Source organism: Anomaloglossus baeobatrachus, chromosome 3, assembly GCF_048569485.1.
Source record: "Anomaloglossus baeobatrachus isolate aAnoBae1 chromosome 3, aAnoBae1.hap1, whole genome shotgun sequence".
NCBI lineage: Eukaryota > Metazoa > Chordata > Amphibia > Anura > Aromobatidae > Anomaloglossus > Anomaloglossus baeobatrachus.
In genome coordinates this window covers 280,575,725-280,588,593 of record NC_134355.1, presented here as the reverse complement: position 1 = coordinate 280,588,593, position 12,869 = coordinate 280,575,725, and the positions used below count along the sequence as shown (strand labels likewise).

The following is a 12,869-nucleotide window of genomic DNA, read 5'->3' as shown; positions in this document are numbered from 1 at the left end:
ATGTGCACACGCTGCGTTTTTTTGACGCTGCGTTTTTGTGCGTTTTTGGCCGCTAAAAACGCACAAAAACGCACCTGCGTCGAAAAAACGCGGCAAAAAATGCCGCGTTTTGCCGCGATTTGGTGCGTTTTTTTGCTGCGTTTTGCTGCGTTTTTGCTCACTGCGTCCTTATGCGTTTTTTATCAGTGAACAAAAAAAAAAAGGTCTGATGTCATTTCCTTCTTCAATGTGTTCTTCATTCTCCACTAGTGTATGCAGAAGAGCAGACAGCTGCAGAACTACAAGGCTCAGCATCCTCGATCCAATAGTGTATGCAGGACAGCAGACAGCAGCTGTCGAACTACAAGGCTCAGCATCCTCCATCCAATAGTGTATGCAGGAGAGCAGACAGCAGCTGTCGAACTACAAGGCTCAGCATCCTCCTTCCAGGACTGTATGCAGGATTTCTTTGCCCCCCCAAAAAAAAAAAATGACGTGGGCTTCGCCATATTTTTGTATGCTAGCCGGGTACAGCAGGCAGGTACGGGCTGCCCCCAACCCCCAGCTGCCTATTTGTACCCGGCTGGGAACCAAAAATATAGGGAAGCCCTTTTTTTTTAAATTATTTCATGAATTTCATGAAATAATTTAAAAAAAAAAATGACGTGAGCTTCGCCCCATTTTTGAGTCCAGCCGGGTACAACTAGGCAGCTGGGGATTGGAATCCACAGTGCAGGGTGCCCATGCTTTCTGGGCACCCCCGCTGTGAATTTCAGTCCCGCAGCCACCCCAGAAAATGGCGCTTTCATAGAAGCGCCATCTTCTGGCGCTGTATCCAACTCTTCCGGCTGCCCTGATGCCGGGTGGCTAGCCAGGTAATAATGGAGTTAGGGCTAGCTGTATATTATCAGCTAGCCCTAAGCCCGAAATTCATGGTGTCACGCCAATATTAGACATGGCCACCATGAATTTCTAGTAAAGATAAAAAAAAAACACAACACAGAAAAATATTTTTATTAGAAATAAAACACAACACAATTAGTGACTCCATCTTTATTGAAATAAACCCCCCTCCGCAGTAATCCTGGGTCAGGGTCCCGCGCCGTCCAATCAGGATCCAATATCATCTGATCGGTTTGCTGGAAGACAAAGCGATCAGATGATGTGTCAGGTTAAAGGATGTGAATCACATCACACATCAGCTGAGTGCATAAACGCCGATTATACAATCAGCAAATGCATCAGTAGAAAAAAAAAAAAAATAATACTCACTTATGTGCTGAATTACCGGCAGCTCCCGGAGCGATGGGGCAGGAGTCTGATCCTGTCCGATCGCTGCAGCAGCTGCCGGTAATCAGGGATGAAGTCTCCTGACGCATCCGCTGATACCGGCCGGGCGCCCGCGTCAGCCCGAGACTCGATCAGCTGATGCGTCAGGTGACTGCATCAGGTGATCCATCGCCAGGTCCTGCAAGCAAGGTCCTGCCCCGGGGAGACTGCACACAGCCGGAGCGGGAGCGGCGATACCGTGACAGGAGCTAGGAGCGGGCATGGCACCGCGAGGCTGCAGACAGGTGAGTATAACTTTTTTTTTTTTTATTCTACTGTTAACTTTTGTTTTCGCAGCCGCTTCCACCTCCCGCCCAGACATGGCGCCGCACGGCAGCATACATGCACAGGACGGGAGATGGACGCGGCGGTGACGGTACCGGGAGGATTCATGCTTCTGTCTATACTGACAGAAGGAATCCTCTTCCTGTACACGTCACTTTACTACCCACCTCCTGCGCTTATAGCTGCGTTTTTGGTCTTAGAAACGCACCAAAACGCAGCTATTTGCGTTTCTCATTGCGTCTTTCAACATCCCATTGAACTCAATGGATGAAAAGCGCACTGAAAAACGCGGGAATAATTGACATGCTGCGTTTTTGTGGTCACCACAAAAACGCAGCTGAAAAAAAAACGCTGTGTGGGGACAGCAAAAATGAAAACTCATAGACTTTGCTGGGGAAGCAAAGTCATGCAGTTTTGAGGCCAAAAACGCACCCGAAAAACGCGCAAAAACGCCGAGAAAAACGCACCGTGTGCACATAGCCAAAGACTGGTCTGCATGTGCAAGAGTCACACCAATGTTAATCACAGAGCAATAAACCCTTTAGTAAGAGTTAACAATAACGGGTAAGAGAAACAGATGTTTATACTTTAACCCTTGCAGCACGCTGTCCTCAGCTTACATTGCAAAATCCTGGTGACAGATTCCCTTTAATGTAACAAATTCCTTAGGTTGGTTAAGTAATTAAAGATGCAGACACTTTTTCATATAGATAGCATTGATTTTGGGTAATTATAAAACAAATTCTAAAGCTGATAAACATCTAATAGCAGTTCAATTATGCCATCTCAGTTAATAAATTAAGGCAAAATGTTTGTTTTTTTACTACAGAGGTTTTTTTGGATATACCATGTATGTAACTTATAAAAAACAGTGTCAAAATTCATAGCAGAGTTTTGTTAGACTTCACGTACCATTAGACCAAATTATATATTAAAACAATACTTTGTTGAAAAACACTTTAAAAGTTGCTTGATGGTATTTATGCACCAATATGTCATAGTACAAATAAACTAAAGTTATGTTCCCTGAAATTTCAAGTTAGAAAGTGAGAAAGAGGAGTGGGAATAATAATAAGATTGACTTTAAATTTACACTTATTATACCGCTGAGCCCTTTTGTAAACGCTACTCAACATTAATAAGGAGATATGCATGAATGATCCTTGTTTGGAAAGAAACATGCTAGAATTCTCAAACTGCCACCTGCTGTGTGACTGGCTTCAACTCTGCTAAAGGAAAATATATTAGTATCCAACTGGGACATACCAAATAGAAAATAAATATCTGTTCAACAAGACAAAACCTATTAGCCTACCTAATGATAGTTAAAGGAGTTACACGGATCGTTTTTATTTTTTTATTATAGGTCTAAAAATTAAAAGCTGATTGTTGCAAACTACCTGCCTGTTCTATTTAGTGATGGCTCAGAGTGGGCTCAGACCGCGATTCTGCTGCTTCCTGCTAGTAGAGCAGTTTTTCTCTTCCGACCTGCTTTTTTGATGGGATTTAACTGCCGATGTCATGCAGATTGACATTTAGCACCTCACAGTTATGAAATGGGGAGTTGGCTGTCAATTAGCACTAAATTGGCAGTGACGCACTGTTAACAGAGCAGCTACAGTGCTGGCCAAAAGTATTGGCACCCCTGCAATTCTGTCAGATAATACTCAGTTTCTTCTTGAAAATGATTGCAATCACAAATTCTTTGGTATTATCTTCATTTATTTTGCTTGCAATGAAAAAACACAAAAGAGAATGAAACAAAAATCAAATCATTGATCATGTCACACAAAACTCCAAAAAAGGGCCAGACAAAAGTATTGGCACCCTTAGCCTAATACTTGGTTGAACAACCTTTAGCGAAAATAACTGCGAACAACCGCTTCCGGTAACCATCAATGAGTTTCTTACAATGCTCTGCTGGAATTTTAGACCATTCTTCTTTGGCAAAACTGCTCCAGGTCCCTGAGATTTGAAGGGTGCCTTCTCTAAGCTGCCATTTTGAGATCTCTCCACAGGTGTTCTATGGGATTCAGGTCTGGACTCATTTCTGGTCACTTTAGTAGTCTCCAGTGCTTTCTATCAAACCATTTTCTAGTGCTTTTTGAAGTGTGTTTTGGGTCATTGTCCTGCTGGAAGACCCATGACCTCTGAGGAAGACTCAGCTTCCTCCCACTGGGCCCTACATTATGCTGCAAAATTTGTTGGTAGTTTTCAGACTTCATAATGCCATGCACACAGTCAAGCAGTCCAGTGCCAGAGGCAGCAAAGCAACCCCAAAACATCAGGGAACCTCCGCCATGTTTGACTGTAGGGACCGTGTTCTTTTCTTTGAATGCCTCTTTTTTTTCCTGTAAACTCTATGTTGATGGCTTTTTCCAAAAAGCTTTACTTTTGTTTCATCTGACCAGAGAACATTCTTCCAAAATGTTTTAGGTTTTCTCAGATAGGTTTTGGCAAACTCCAGCCTGGCTTTTTTATGTCTCGGGGTAAGAAGTGGGGTCTTCCTGGATATCCTACCATACAGTCCCTTTTCATTCAGACGCCGACGGATAGTACAGGTTGACACTGTTGTACCCTCGGACTACAGGGCAGCTTGAACTTGTTTGGATGTTAGTCGAGGTTCTTTATCCAGCATCCGCACAATCTTGCGTTGAAATCTCTCGTCAATTTTTATTTTCCTTCCACATCTAGGGAGGTTAGCCACAGTGCCATAGGCTTTAAACTTCTTGATGACACTGCGCACCATAGACACAGGAACTTTCAGGTTTTTGGAGATGGACTTGTAGCCTTGAGATTGCTCATGCTTCCTCACAATTTGGATTCTCAAGTCCTCAGACAGCTCTTTGGTCTTCTTTCTTTTCACCATGCTCAATGTGGTACACACAAGGACACAGGACAGAGGTTGAGTCAACTTTAATCCATGTCAACTGGCTGCAAGTGTGACTTAGTTATTGCCAACACCTGTTAGGTGCCACAGGTAAGTTACAGGTGCTGTTAATTACACAAATTAGAGAAGCATCACATGATTTTTCAAACAGTGCCAATACTTTTGTCCACCCCCTTTTTTATGTTTGGTGTGGAATTATATCCAATTTGGCTTTCTGACAATTTTTTTTTTTGTTGTTCATTGAAGACAAATTAAATGAAGATAATAATACCAAAGAATTTGTGATTGCAATCATTGTCAAGAAGAAACTGAGTATTATCTGACAGAATTGCAGGGGTGCCAATACTTTTGGCCAGCACTGTAAGAAGAGAAGAAGCAGAATCACAGTCCAAGAGCATTCTGAGCCATGACTAAATAAAACAGCAGAGCAGAAGAGAAGGAACTGCTCTGTTGAGGTGACATCAGTGGAAGTTGCAGCATCGCCAGCAGTACTAGTCTGACTGCTTTGTGCTGGCAGAGATTGGTGCCAAGCAGAACAGATAAGCAGTTAGTGACTATCTGCATATTAGTTCTTAGGTCCAAATTAAAAAGTAAAGTATTCCCTGATAACCACTTTCTGTTTCAATCCACTTTGAAGCTCAATGTAGCTGTAGCAAAAATACTTTTAGAACCTGAATTCCACTTTTCAATGAAACTATAGTTGTCAAGAAGCTCTTTAGAAAGGTACTAATAAAAGTACTAATAAAAAAATATATAGACAAGCGTAAAATTCATGTAATGAAAGTCAGAAAATGGTCCACAAAATAGCGAATATTTACTATGGAATATAGAGACTTAATATACGTTCTACTGTATAACACCCACATGTTAAATGACTTAAACTGATACTAGATAAGAACATCTGCATTATCTACAAACACTAAAGATTTAAATTCATATTATATATCAATTAGATGATGACGAATAGATAAACAAATTAATAGCTTCTGAAATAGGCAAGTACATGAACAATATTTATTTGTATATACAATAAAGGTAATACATGTCTAATCACTGGGGGTCTCAAAATTAGGACCCCACTGGTCATGTAAATGTGTCCTGTGCTCCTCAAGGAATAAAGTGGTGTCAAGCATGCACACTACTGTGCTATTTAACTGTGTGGTACTGACAGAATTACTGGGTGGTAGCGCTGTCGAATGAACAAAAGCATACAATCTATTATCAAGGGTGCAAACCCATTTTACACGAAAATTATGCACGTATAAAAGTATATATAAAAGTGTAAAAAATGTAAAGTTTGATGTTCTAATGTTGATTTCCTAACACGTAAATGCCTTACAGAATGGGTGCTTAATACCATTGCCCATTTTTCTAAAATACAGGAGAAAATTGGGTTAGTAAATATATTAAACTAAGTTTTCTCTATGCCATATTTCTGAGGCCCCTACGTGGCGGGGTCCCAGAGTTATAAAAAGCATGGCAGGCTTATAGACTATTTCCAGTATTTTTTAATTTATACTTTTAACTGTTATCTGCTTTAAAAGAACTTACTTTTTCATCTCACCCTGCAAACCTAACATCTGTGGGAAACAAAGTGAAAGGCTTAAATTCATTATCGGATTGTGGGTGTATAAAGGATGAAAAAAAATGTTTCCCCATATTGGATGTGCTGCCATGCTTTTTTTCCATTTTTGTCTTTTCTTATCTGGAAAATAGGATACTGAGCCAGTAGCCTTGTTGGACTTTTGAGATATATATATATATATATATAGACATATAAGTATGGATATATATATATATATATTTATATATATATATATATATATATATATATATATATATATATACCTATATGTCTATCTATATATATATATATATATATATATATATATATATATATATATATATATATATTGTGCACTCTGCAAGAAGTGGTCCCCGAGATCAGTCACTACCTAATGTACATTAAACTCATTGCTATGTATGCTCGGTGTACCAATCCTTAATTACTCAACCAGGTAACACATTTAAATTAAATAACTCTATTACCTTTTGGAGAACTATAGAATAACTAAACATATAACACATTAACTCTTTTATAAACTAATTTTAAATCTTTTTTTTTCCAGTGGTAAATATATAATCCAAATTGCTACCTAAGTTTAATTACTTTTTTGAAGACATTATACACACCTGTAAATAAGGCTTGCCCTTTTCAACGCCTCCGATAACTATATCAGAAGATGCCATAGCTCCATTAGAAGAAAAACCCAATCCGACATAGCCCAGGGTCTCCACCTGTACAAGAAAAGTGATTATGTTTTCTTTGTGGATCCAGTACATTTTATATTTTCCCTTTGAATCCAGAACTGCACTGTGATAATCCTGCATATCCAAGTTCATTGCTGTAGTCAAAAGAGGTAGCAAAAAGATATATACAAGCATCTTCATGTACATTATCCTTTCTAGTGGACCATCAGATAACAGGGTTGAAATATACTTTCATTCAGCTCGTTCCTATTCGACAAACTACTTAACACTGAGTGCTGTGTAGCCCTAAAGCGTGTGTTCTCTGATGGTCGGAGGAGGAGGCAGATGCAAGATAGTCTTCACAGTGGGATTGTGCTGCTTGTCCCTTTCAGGAAGCAAAAAGCATGGCTTGAGTCCTAGAATCCTAACTAGGCTTCTCATAAGCCTTAGGCAAGACTGCCTTGATGTATAGTGGAGTGGGCATGCTGCTACAAGTGGGTACTTGTGTTTGTGAGTCAAAGATGTTTCCTTTTGTATTAATCATGTGTGCCAAAAATAAAGCCCTTAGACAACTGCGAATGCACAAATATCAGTTTTTTTTGTTTGTCTACTGTACTTTTAACCCCCTCTCGTGGTGAAATGCTGCATACATTATTTCACTTTAATGAAAGCTTTTATTGTTAGAAGTATTCCCCATCTTTTGCTTGAGAAAATAAATACAAACCACTAAAATAATAATATTAAGAGTGCTTTCATACAAAAAACCTCAACAAAGGCTCGTAAAACTGGGCTAATGCGTTTCAGAAATTGACGGATTGTCCTGAAAAGTCCTTTCTCTGAAATAGTAGCTATTAGGCTATTAAACTTCATTTGTTGTGTCCCAGAATAGGGAATTTGTGAAACAAAGAGATAAAAAATATCTTTCCGAGCTATAAGCAGAGTTATGTTTTGCTAGTGAACTTTGAATCATTAAAATTAAGTGTTCTGATAAGCTCTGCCAAAGCCATGCTAAAGCTGTCAAAATCATATTTTGTGGAGGAACTAGCTTTAATGATGTGTTGTTAAGATTTTTAAAAATTGACAATATAAGAAATATATATCTTGAAGATAATAATTGGTAATAGAACAAATCAAATTGTCAAAACCACATGAAAAATAGACAGACTAAAGTGCATTGTGAAAAGAAAAAATAGCTGCTTTGTTCCTTCCAATAATGCTTTGTGGGAATCCCATCATATAATACAGTATATTGCTCTAAATCTGTTATGGCACCATGGTTAAAGGCAGCTAGATAACAGTATTAAACTGCGGCAGTGTCGCGGGCGGGGAGGAGGCCGTCGCTGCTGCGCTCTCGCTAATGCTCGGGTCTGGCGCTGATGTGGCTGCTGCTGCTGCTCGGTGGCTCGAGCGGTGGGCCGGATCTGGGGACTCGAGCGGCGCTCCTCGCCCGTGAGTGAAAGGGGTGGTTGGTTTGGGGGATTTAGTCCGTGACACCACCCATGGGTCGTGGTGAAGATGGGCACCACCGGTGCTGGTGACGGGGATCCCGGGAGCGATGGTAGGGAGCAGCTGGGATGTTGTTTTCTCCCTCCGTGGGTAGGGGTCAGTGGTCCCGGGGACCGGTGATGTTGTGACGGGGAGGCAGAGTTGGTGAGGTGCAGGGTTGCAGGGACAGCGCGGCGCGGTGCCAGATGGCACGGGTGTACTCACTCAGCAAGAAAGGTACAAAGTCCTAGGGAAACCAAACGGCTGGATGGACGGGTCCTGCAGCCGGCTGCAGTGCTTCTCCCCGGACAGGTGATGGCGGCTGTCTAACCCTGCACCTTGATGTTCTCTTTCTGACTACTATGGATTCCCAATGGTAGTCCGCTCCCCGGTGTATGGGTACTGGAGGAGCCCGTTTGCCTGCAGACGCTGGCCCTTGGGTCTCTAGCCTTAGGCGATAGCTGTATACCCTCACAGTGTGGGCTGTTGCCTTCAATCGGGACTTTTGCTGTTGTGAAACCCCTGGGGTTCCAGTCTCATTCGGATCTGACTATTATCGGCGGCTCTAAGCCTGGTCGGGGTCCGATGGCCCTGCCTGTGTGTGCTGGCTTCACTTCATTCCCCGGTCAGTCCCGTCGGGCCGTCGCCCGTCCCCGATCCTACGATTCCGCATTGCTCCACCACTCCTACAGACGGCCACCACCATCTGCCAACCTTGCTGTTAGTGCCTGGGCCACAAACCCAGACACCCAAGTGTTCACTCCTCACTCCTCAAACTCCAACACTCGACTGTCACTTTTCCTGCGTCCAGGCCTGTGAACTCCTCGGTGGGTGGGGCCAACCGCTTAGCCCCGCCTGACCTGGTGTGGACATCAGACACTGGAGGGAGGCAACAAGGGTTTTTGTTTGGCTGGTGTCCCTGTCTAGTGGGGGTGGGGGTATTTGGATGTTATCTGTGACAACCTGGCTAGGCCAGGGCGCCACATTCCCCCTTGGTGAAATGCAGACCATCCGCGGGCTGCCCGTCCATCACCGGTTTTATTTTTCAACTGTAAAAAGATAAATTAACATGTAAAACATTTTCAAACATAAGCATTTCTTGTAAGGACACTTAAACGTTGCACATATAAACATAAACATTTTTAATAATAACAGACGGACGGACGGATGTCTTCCGCTCTCCCACCCAAGCAACCTAGCCCTGATGCTGCCCCTAAGGTTCAGGCTGCCCGAGCGGTAACGGGTACGGTTACTCGCACCCGGCTGTCACTTCAGGGGACCCCACGTCCTTGGGGGACCCCTGACCCCCGGAGGATGGCCACAGGTCCTGGTGGTGGCCGGACTCCAGCCTGCTCTGCTTTGGGCCCTTCCTCCAATCTGCCTCTCCGGAGGCGGCTCCAACGGAATATCACAATTCAACTTATTTACAAGCCCACTAGTTCGTGGGTGGCCTGCCAGTTCTCGGCCTTGTCCATGAGTAGTCTCTCATGCAGGTTGTAAAACACACAGGGTCCCTCCAGGGACAACTTGCCGGCAACGGCCGGAATAATCATGTAGACAATCAGGTAAATGTCACGGTTCATTAAAGTTATTCAATCAAATTGCTGAGGGTCCCAACTAGAGATGAGTGAACCGGTCCCGGTTCGGCTCGAGGTCGGTTCGCCGAACGGAGGTCCCGTTCGAGTTCGGCTCGTCGAACGTTCGACGAACTGAACTCGAACTGCATAGGAAACAATGGCAGGCAATCACAAACACAGAAAAACACCTAGAAAACACCCTCAAAGGTGTCCAAAAGGTGACAAACAACTCACAACACATGGGAAAGTGACAAGGACATATACTCATGCGAAAACAAAAGAGCTGGACAAGGAAAAAGAGGAAGACACACAGATATATGAGTATATGCAAGGAAACATCGATTCCATTATTGTGCAACTTGAGCCCTGCTCATTTTAGGCTTCCAATCTGAATAAATTGCCTGAGCTCGCCACGTACACCTTGGGGATCTTGTCGTGTCCTGCAGCCAGCGTTCTCTCGGAACCTGTCTTCAGTGCTGCTGGGGGTCTGCTGGCAGATAAGCACACGTGTCTGTCCACTGACAATGTGGACATGGCTCTCAGAGGACTTTTCTTCCCCTGGGTCAGCCAGGGGAGGCGAAAGGCACGCGTATTTTTGAGAGTGCTTCATGCAAAGCATCTTTTTCATTTTGAAAAGGGGCATCAACTGATGTCAGTCAAGAGGGGTGTGTGTGGCCCAATTAGTGGCAACCAGGGAGACTGTGGTTGGAGTCCCCTCGCTGTGTTTCTAAAAGAACCAAAATGAACAAATCATGGCTCTCAGAGGACTTTTCTTCCCCTGGGTCAGCCAGGGGACGGGAAAGGCACGCGTATTTTTGAGAGTGCTTCATGCAAATCATCTTTTTCATTTTGAAAAGGGGCATCAACTGATGTCAGTCAAGTGGGGTGTGTGTGGCCCAATTAGTGGCAACGAGGGAGACTGTGGTTGGAGTCCCCTCGCTGTGTTTCTAAAAGAACCAAGATGAACAAGGCATGGCTCTCAGAGGACTTTTCTTCCCTTGGGTCAGCCAGGGGAGGTGAAAGGCACGCGTATTTTTGAGAGTGCTTCATGCAAAGCATCTTTTTCTTTTTCAAAAGGGTGGTCAACCGATGCCAGTCAAGTGGGGTGTGTGTGGGCCAGTTAGTGGAAACGAGGGAGACTGTGGTTGGAGTCCCCTCGCTGTGTTTCTAAAAGAACCAAGATGAACAAGTTATGGCTCTCAGAGGACTTTTCTTCCCCTGGGTCAGCCAGGGGAGGTGAAAGGCACGCGTATTTTTGAGAGTGCTTCATGCAAAGCATCTTTTTCATTTTGAAAAGGGGCATCAACTGATGTCAGTCAAGTGGGGTGTGTGTGGCCCAATTAGTGGCAACGAGGGAGACTGTGGTTGGAGTCCCCTCGCTGTGTTTCTAAAAGAACCAAGATGAACAAGTCATGGCTCTCAGAGGACTTTTCTTCCCCTGGGTCAGCCAGGGGAGGTGAAAGGCACGCGTATTTTTGAGAGTGCTTCATGCAAAGCATCTTTTTCATTTTGAAAAGGGGCATCAACTGATGTCAGTCAAGTGGGGTGTGTGTGGCCCAATTAGTGGCAACGAGGGAGACTGTGGTTGGAGTCCCCTCGCTGTGTTTCTAAAAGAACCAAGATGAACAAGTCATGGCTCTCAGAGGACTTTTCTTCCCCTGGGTCAGCCAGGGGAGGTGAAAGGCACACGTATTTTTGAGAGTGCTTCATGCAAAGCATCTTTTTCTTTTTCAAAAGGGTGGTCAACCGATGCCAGTCAAGTGGGGTGTGTGTGGGCCAGTTAGTGGAAACGAGGGAGACTGTGGTTGGAGTCCCCTCGCTGTGTTTCTAAAAGAACCAAGATGAACAAGTCATGGCTCTCAGAGGACTTTTCTTCCCCTGGGTCAGCCAGGGGACGGGAAAGGCACGCGTATTTTTGAGAGTGCTTCATGCAAAGCATCTTTTTCATTTTGAAAAGGGGCATCAAATGATGTCAGTCAAGAGGGGTGTGTGTGGCCCAATTAGTGGCAACGAGGGAGACTGTGGTTGGAGTCCCCTCGCTGTGTTTCTAAAAGAACCAAAATGAACAAATCATGGCTCTCAGAGGACTTTTCTTCCCCTGGGTCAGCCAGGGGACGGGAAAGGCACGCGTATTTTTGAAAGTGCTTCATGCAAAGCATCTTTTTCATTTTGAAAAGGGGCATCAACTGATGTCAGTCAAGTGGGGTGTGTGTGGCCCAATTAGTGGCAACGAGGGAGACTGTGGTTGGAGTCCCCTCGCTGTGTTTCTAAAAGAACCAAGATGAACAAGTCATGGCTCTCAGAGGACTTTTCTTCCCCTGGGTCAGCCAGAGGAGGTGAAAGGCACACGTATTTTTGAGAGTGCTTCATGCAAAGCATCTTTTTCTTTTTCAAAAGGGTGGTCAACCGATGCCAGTCAAGTGGGGTGTGTGTGGGCCAGTTAGTGGAAACGAGGGAGACTGTGGTTGGAGTCCCCTCGCTGTGTTTCTAAAAGAACCAAAATGAACAAATCATGGCTCTCAGAGGAATTTTGTTCCCCTGGGTCAACCAGGGGAGGTGAAAGGCACGCGTATTTTTGAGAGTGCTTCATGCAAAGCATCTTTTTCTTTTTCAAAAGGGTGGTCAACCAATGCCAGTCAAGTGGGGTGTGTGTGGGCCAGTTAGTGGAAACGAGGGAGACTGTGGTTGGAGTCCCCTCGCTGTGTTTCTAAAAGAACCAAAATGAACAAATCATGGCTCTCAGAGGACTTTTGTTCCCCTGGGTCAGCCAGGGGACGGGAAAGGCACGCGTATTTTTGAGAGTGCTTCATGCAAAGCATCTTTTTCATTTTGAAAAGGGGCATCAACTGATGTCAGTCAAGTGGGGTGTGTGTGACCCAATTAGTGGCAATGAGGGAGACTGTGGTTGGAGTCCCCTCGCTGTGTTTCTAAAAGAACCAAGATGAACAAGTCAAGGCTCTCAGAGGACTTTTCTTCCCCTGGGTCAGCCAGGGGAGGTGAAAGGCACGCGTATTTTTGAGAGTGCTTCATGCAAAGCATCTTTTTCATTTTGAAAAGGGGCATCAACTGATGTC

The 12,869-nt window shown here is 44.0% G+C and overlaps 1 protein-coding gene across 2 annotated transcripts in view; it reads right to left on the bottom strand.

The window, feature by feature from the left end:
* Window positions 1-7,227, bottom strand: part of MOXD1 (monooxygenase DBH like 1) — a 297,010-nt gene extending 289,783 nt beyond the window's left edge. For both annotated transcript variants that reach the window (XM_075338266.1, XM_075338267.1), the window contains exon 1: window positions 6,677-7,227. In XM_075338266.1, coding sequence (XP_075194381.1) covers window positions 6,677-6,940 — 264 coding nt within the window. In that variant the 5' untranslated portion in view covers window positions 6,941-7,227. The remainder of the gene's footprint in view (window positions 1-6,676) is intronic.
* Between the last annotated feature and the right edge of the window lie 5,642 nt (window positions 7,228-12,869).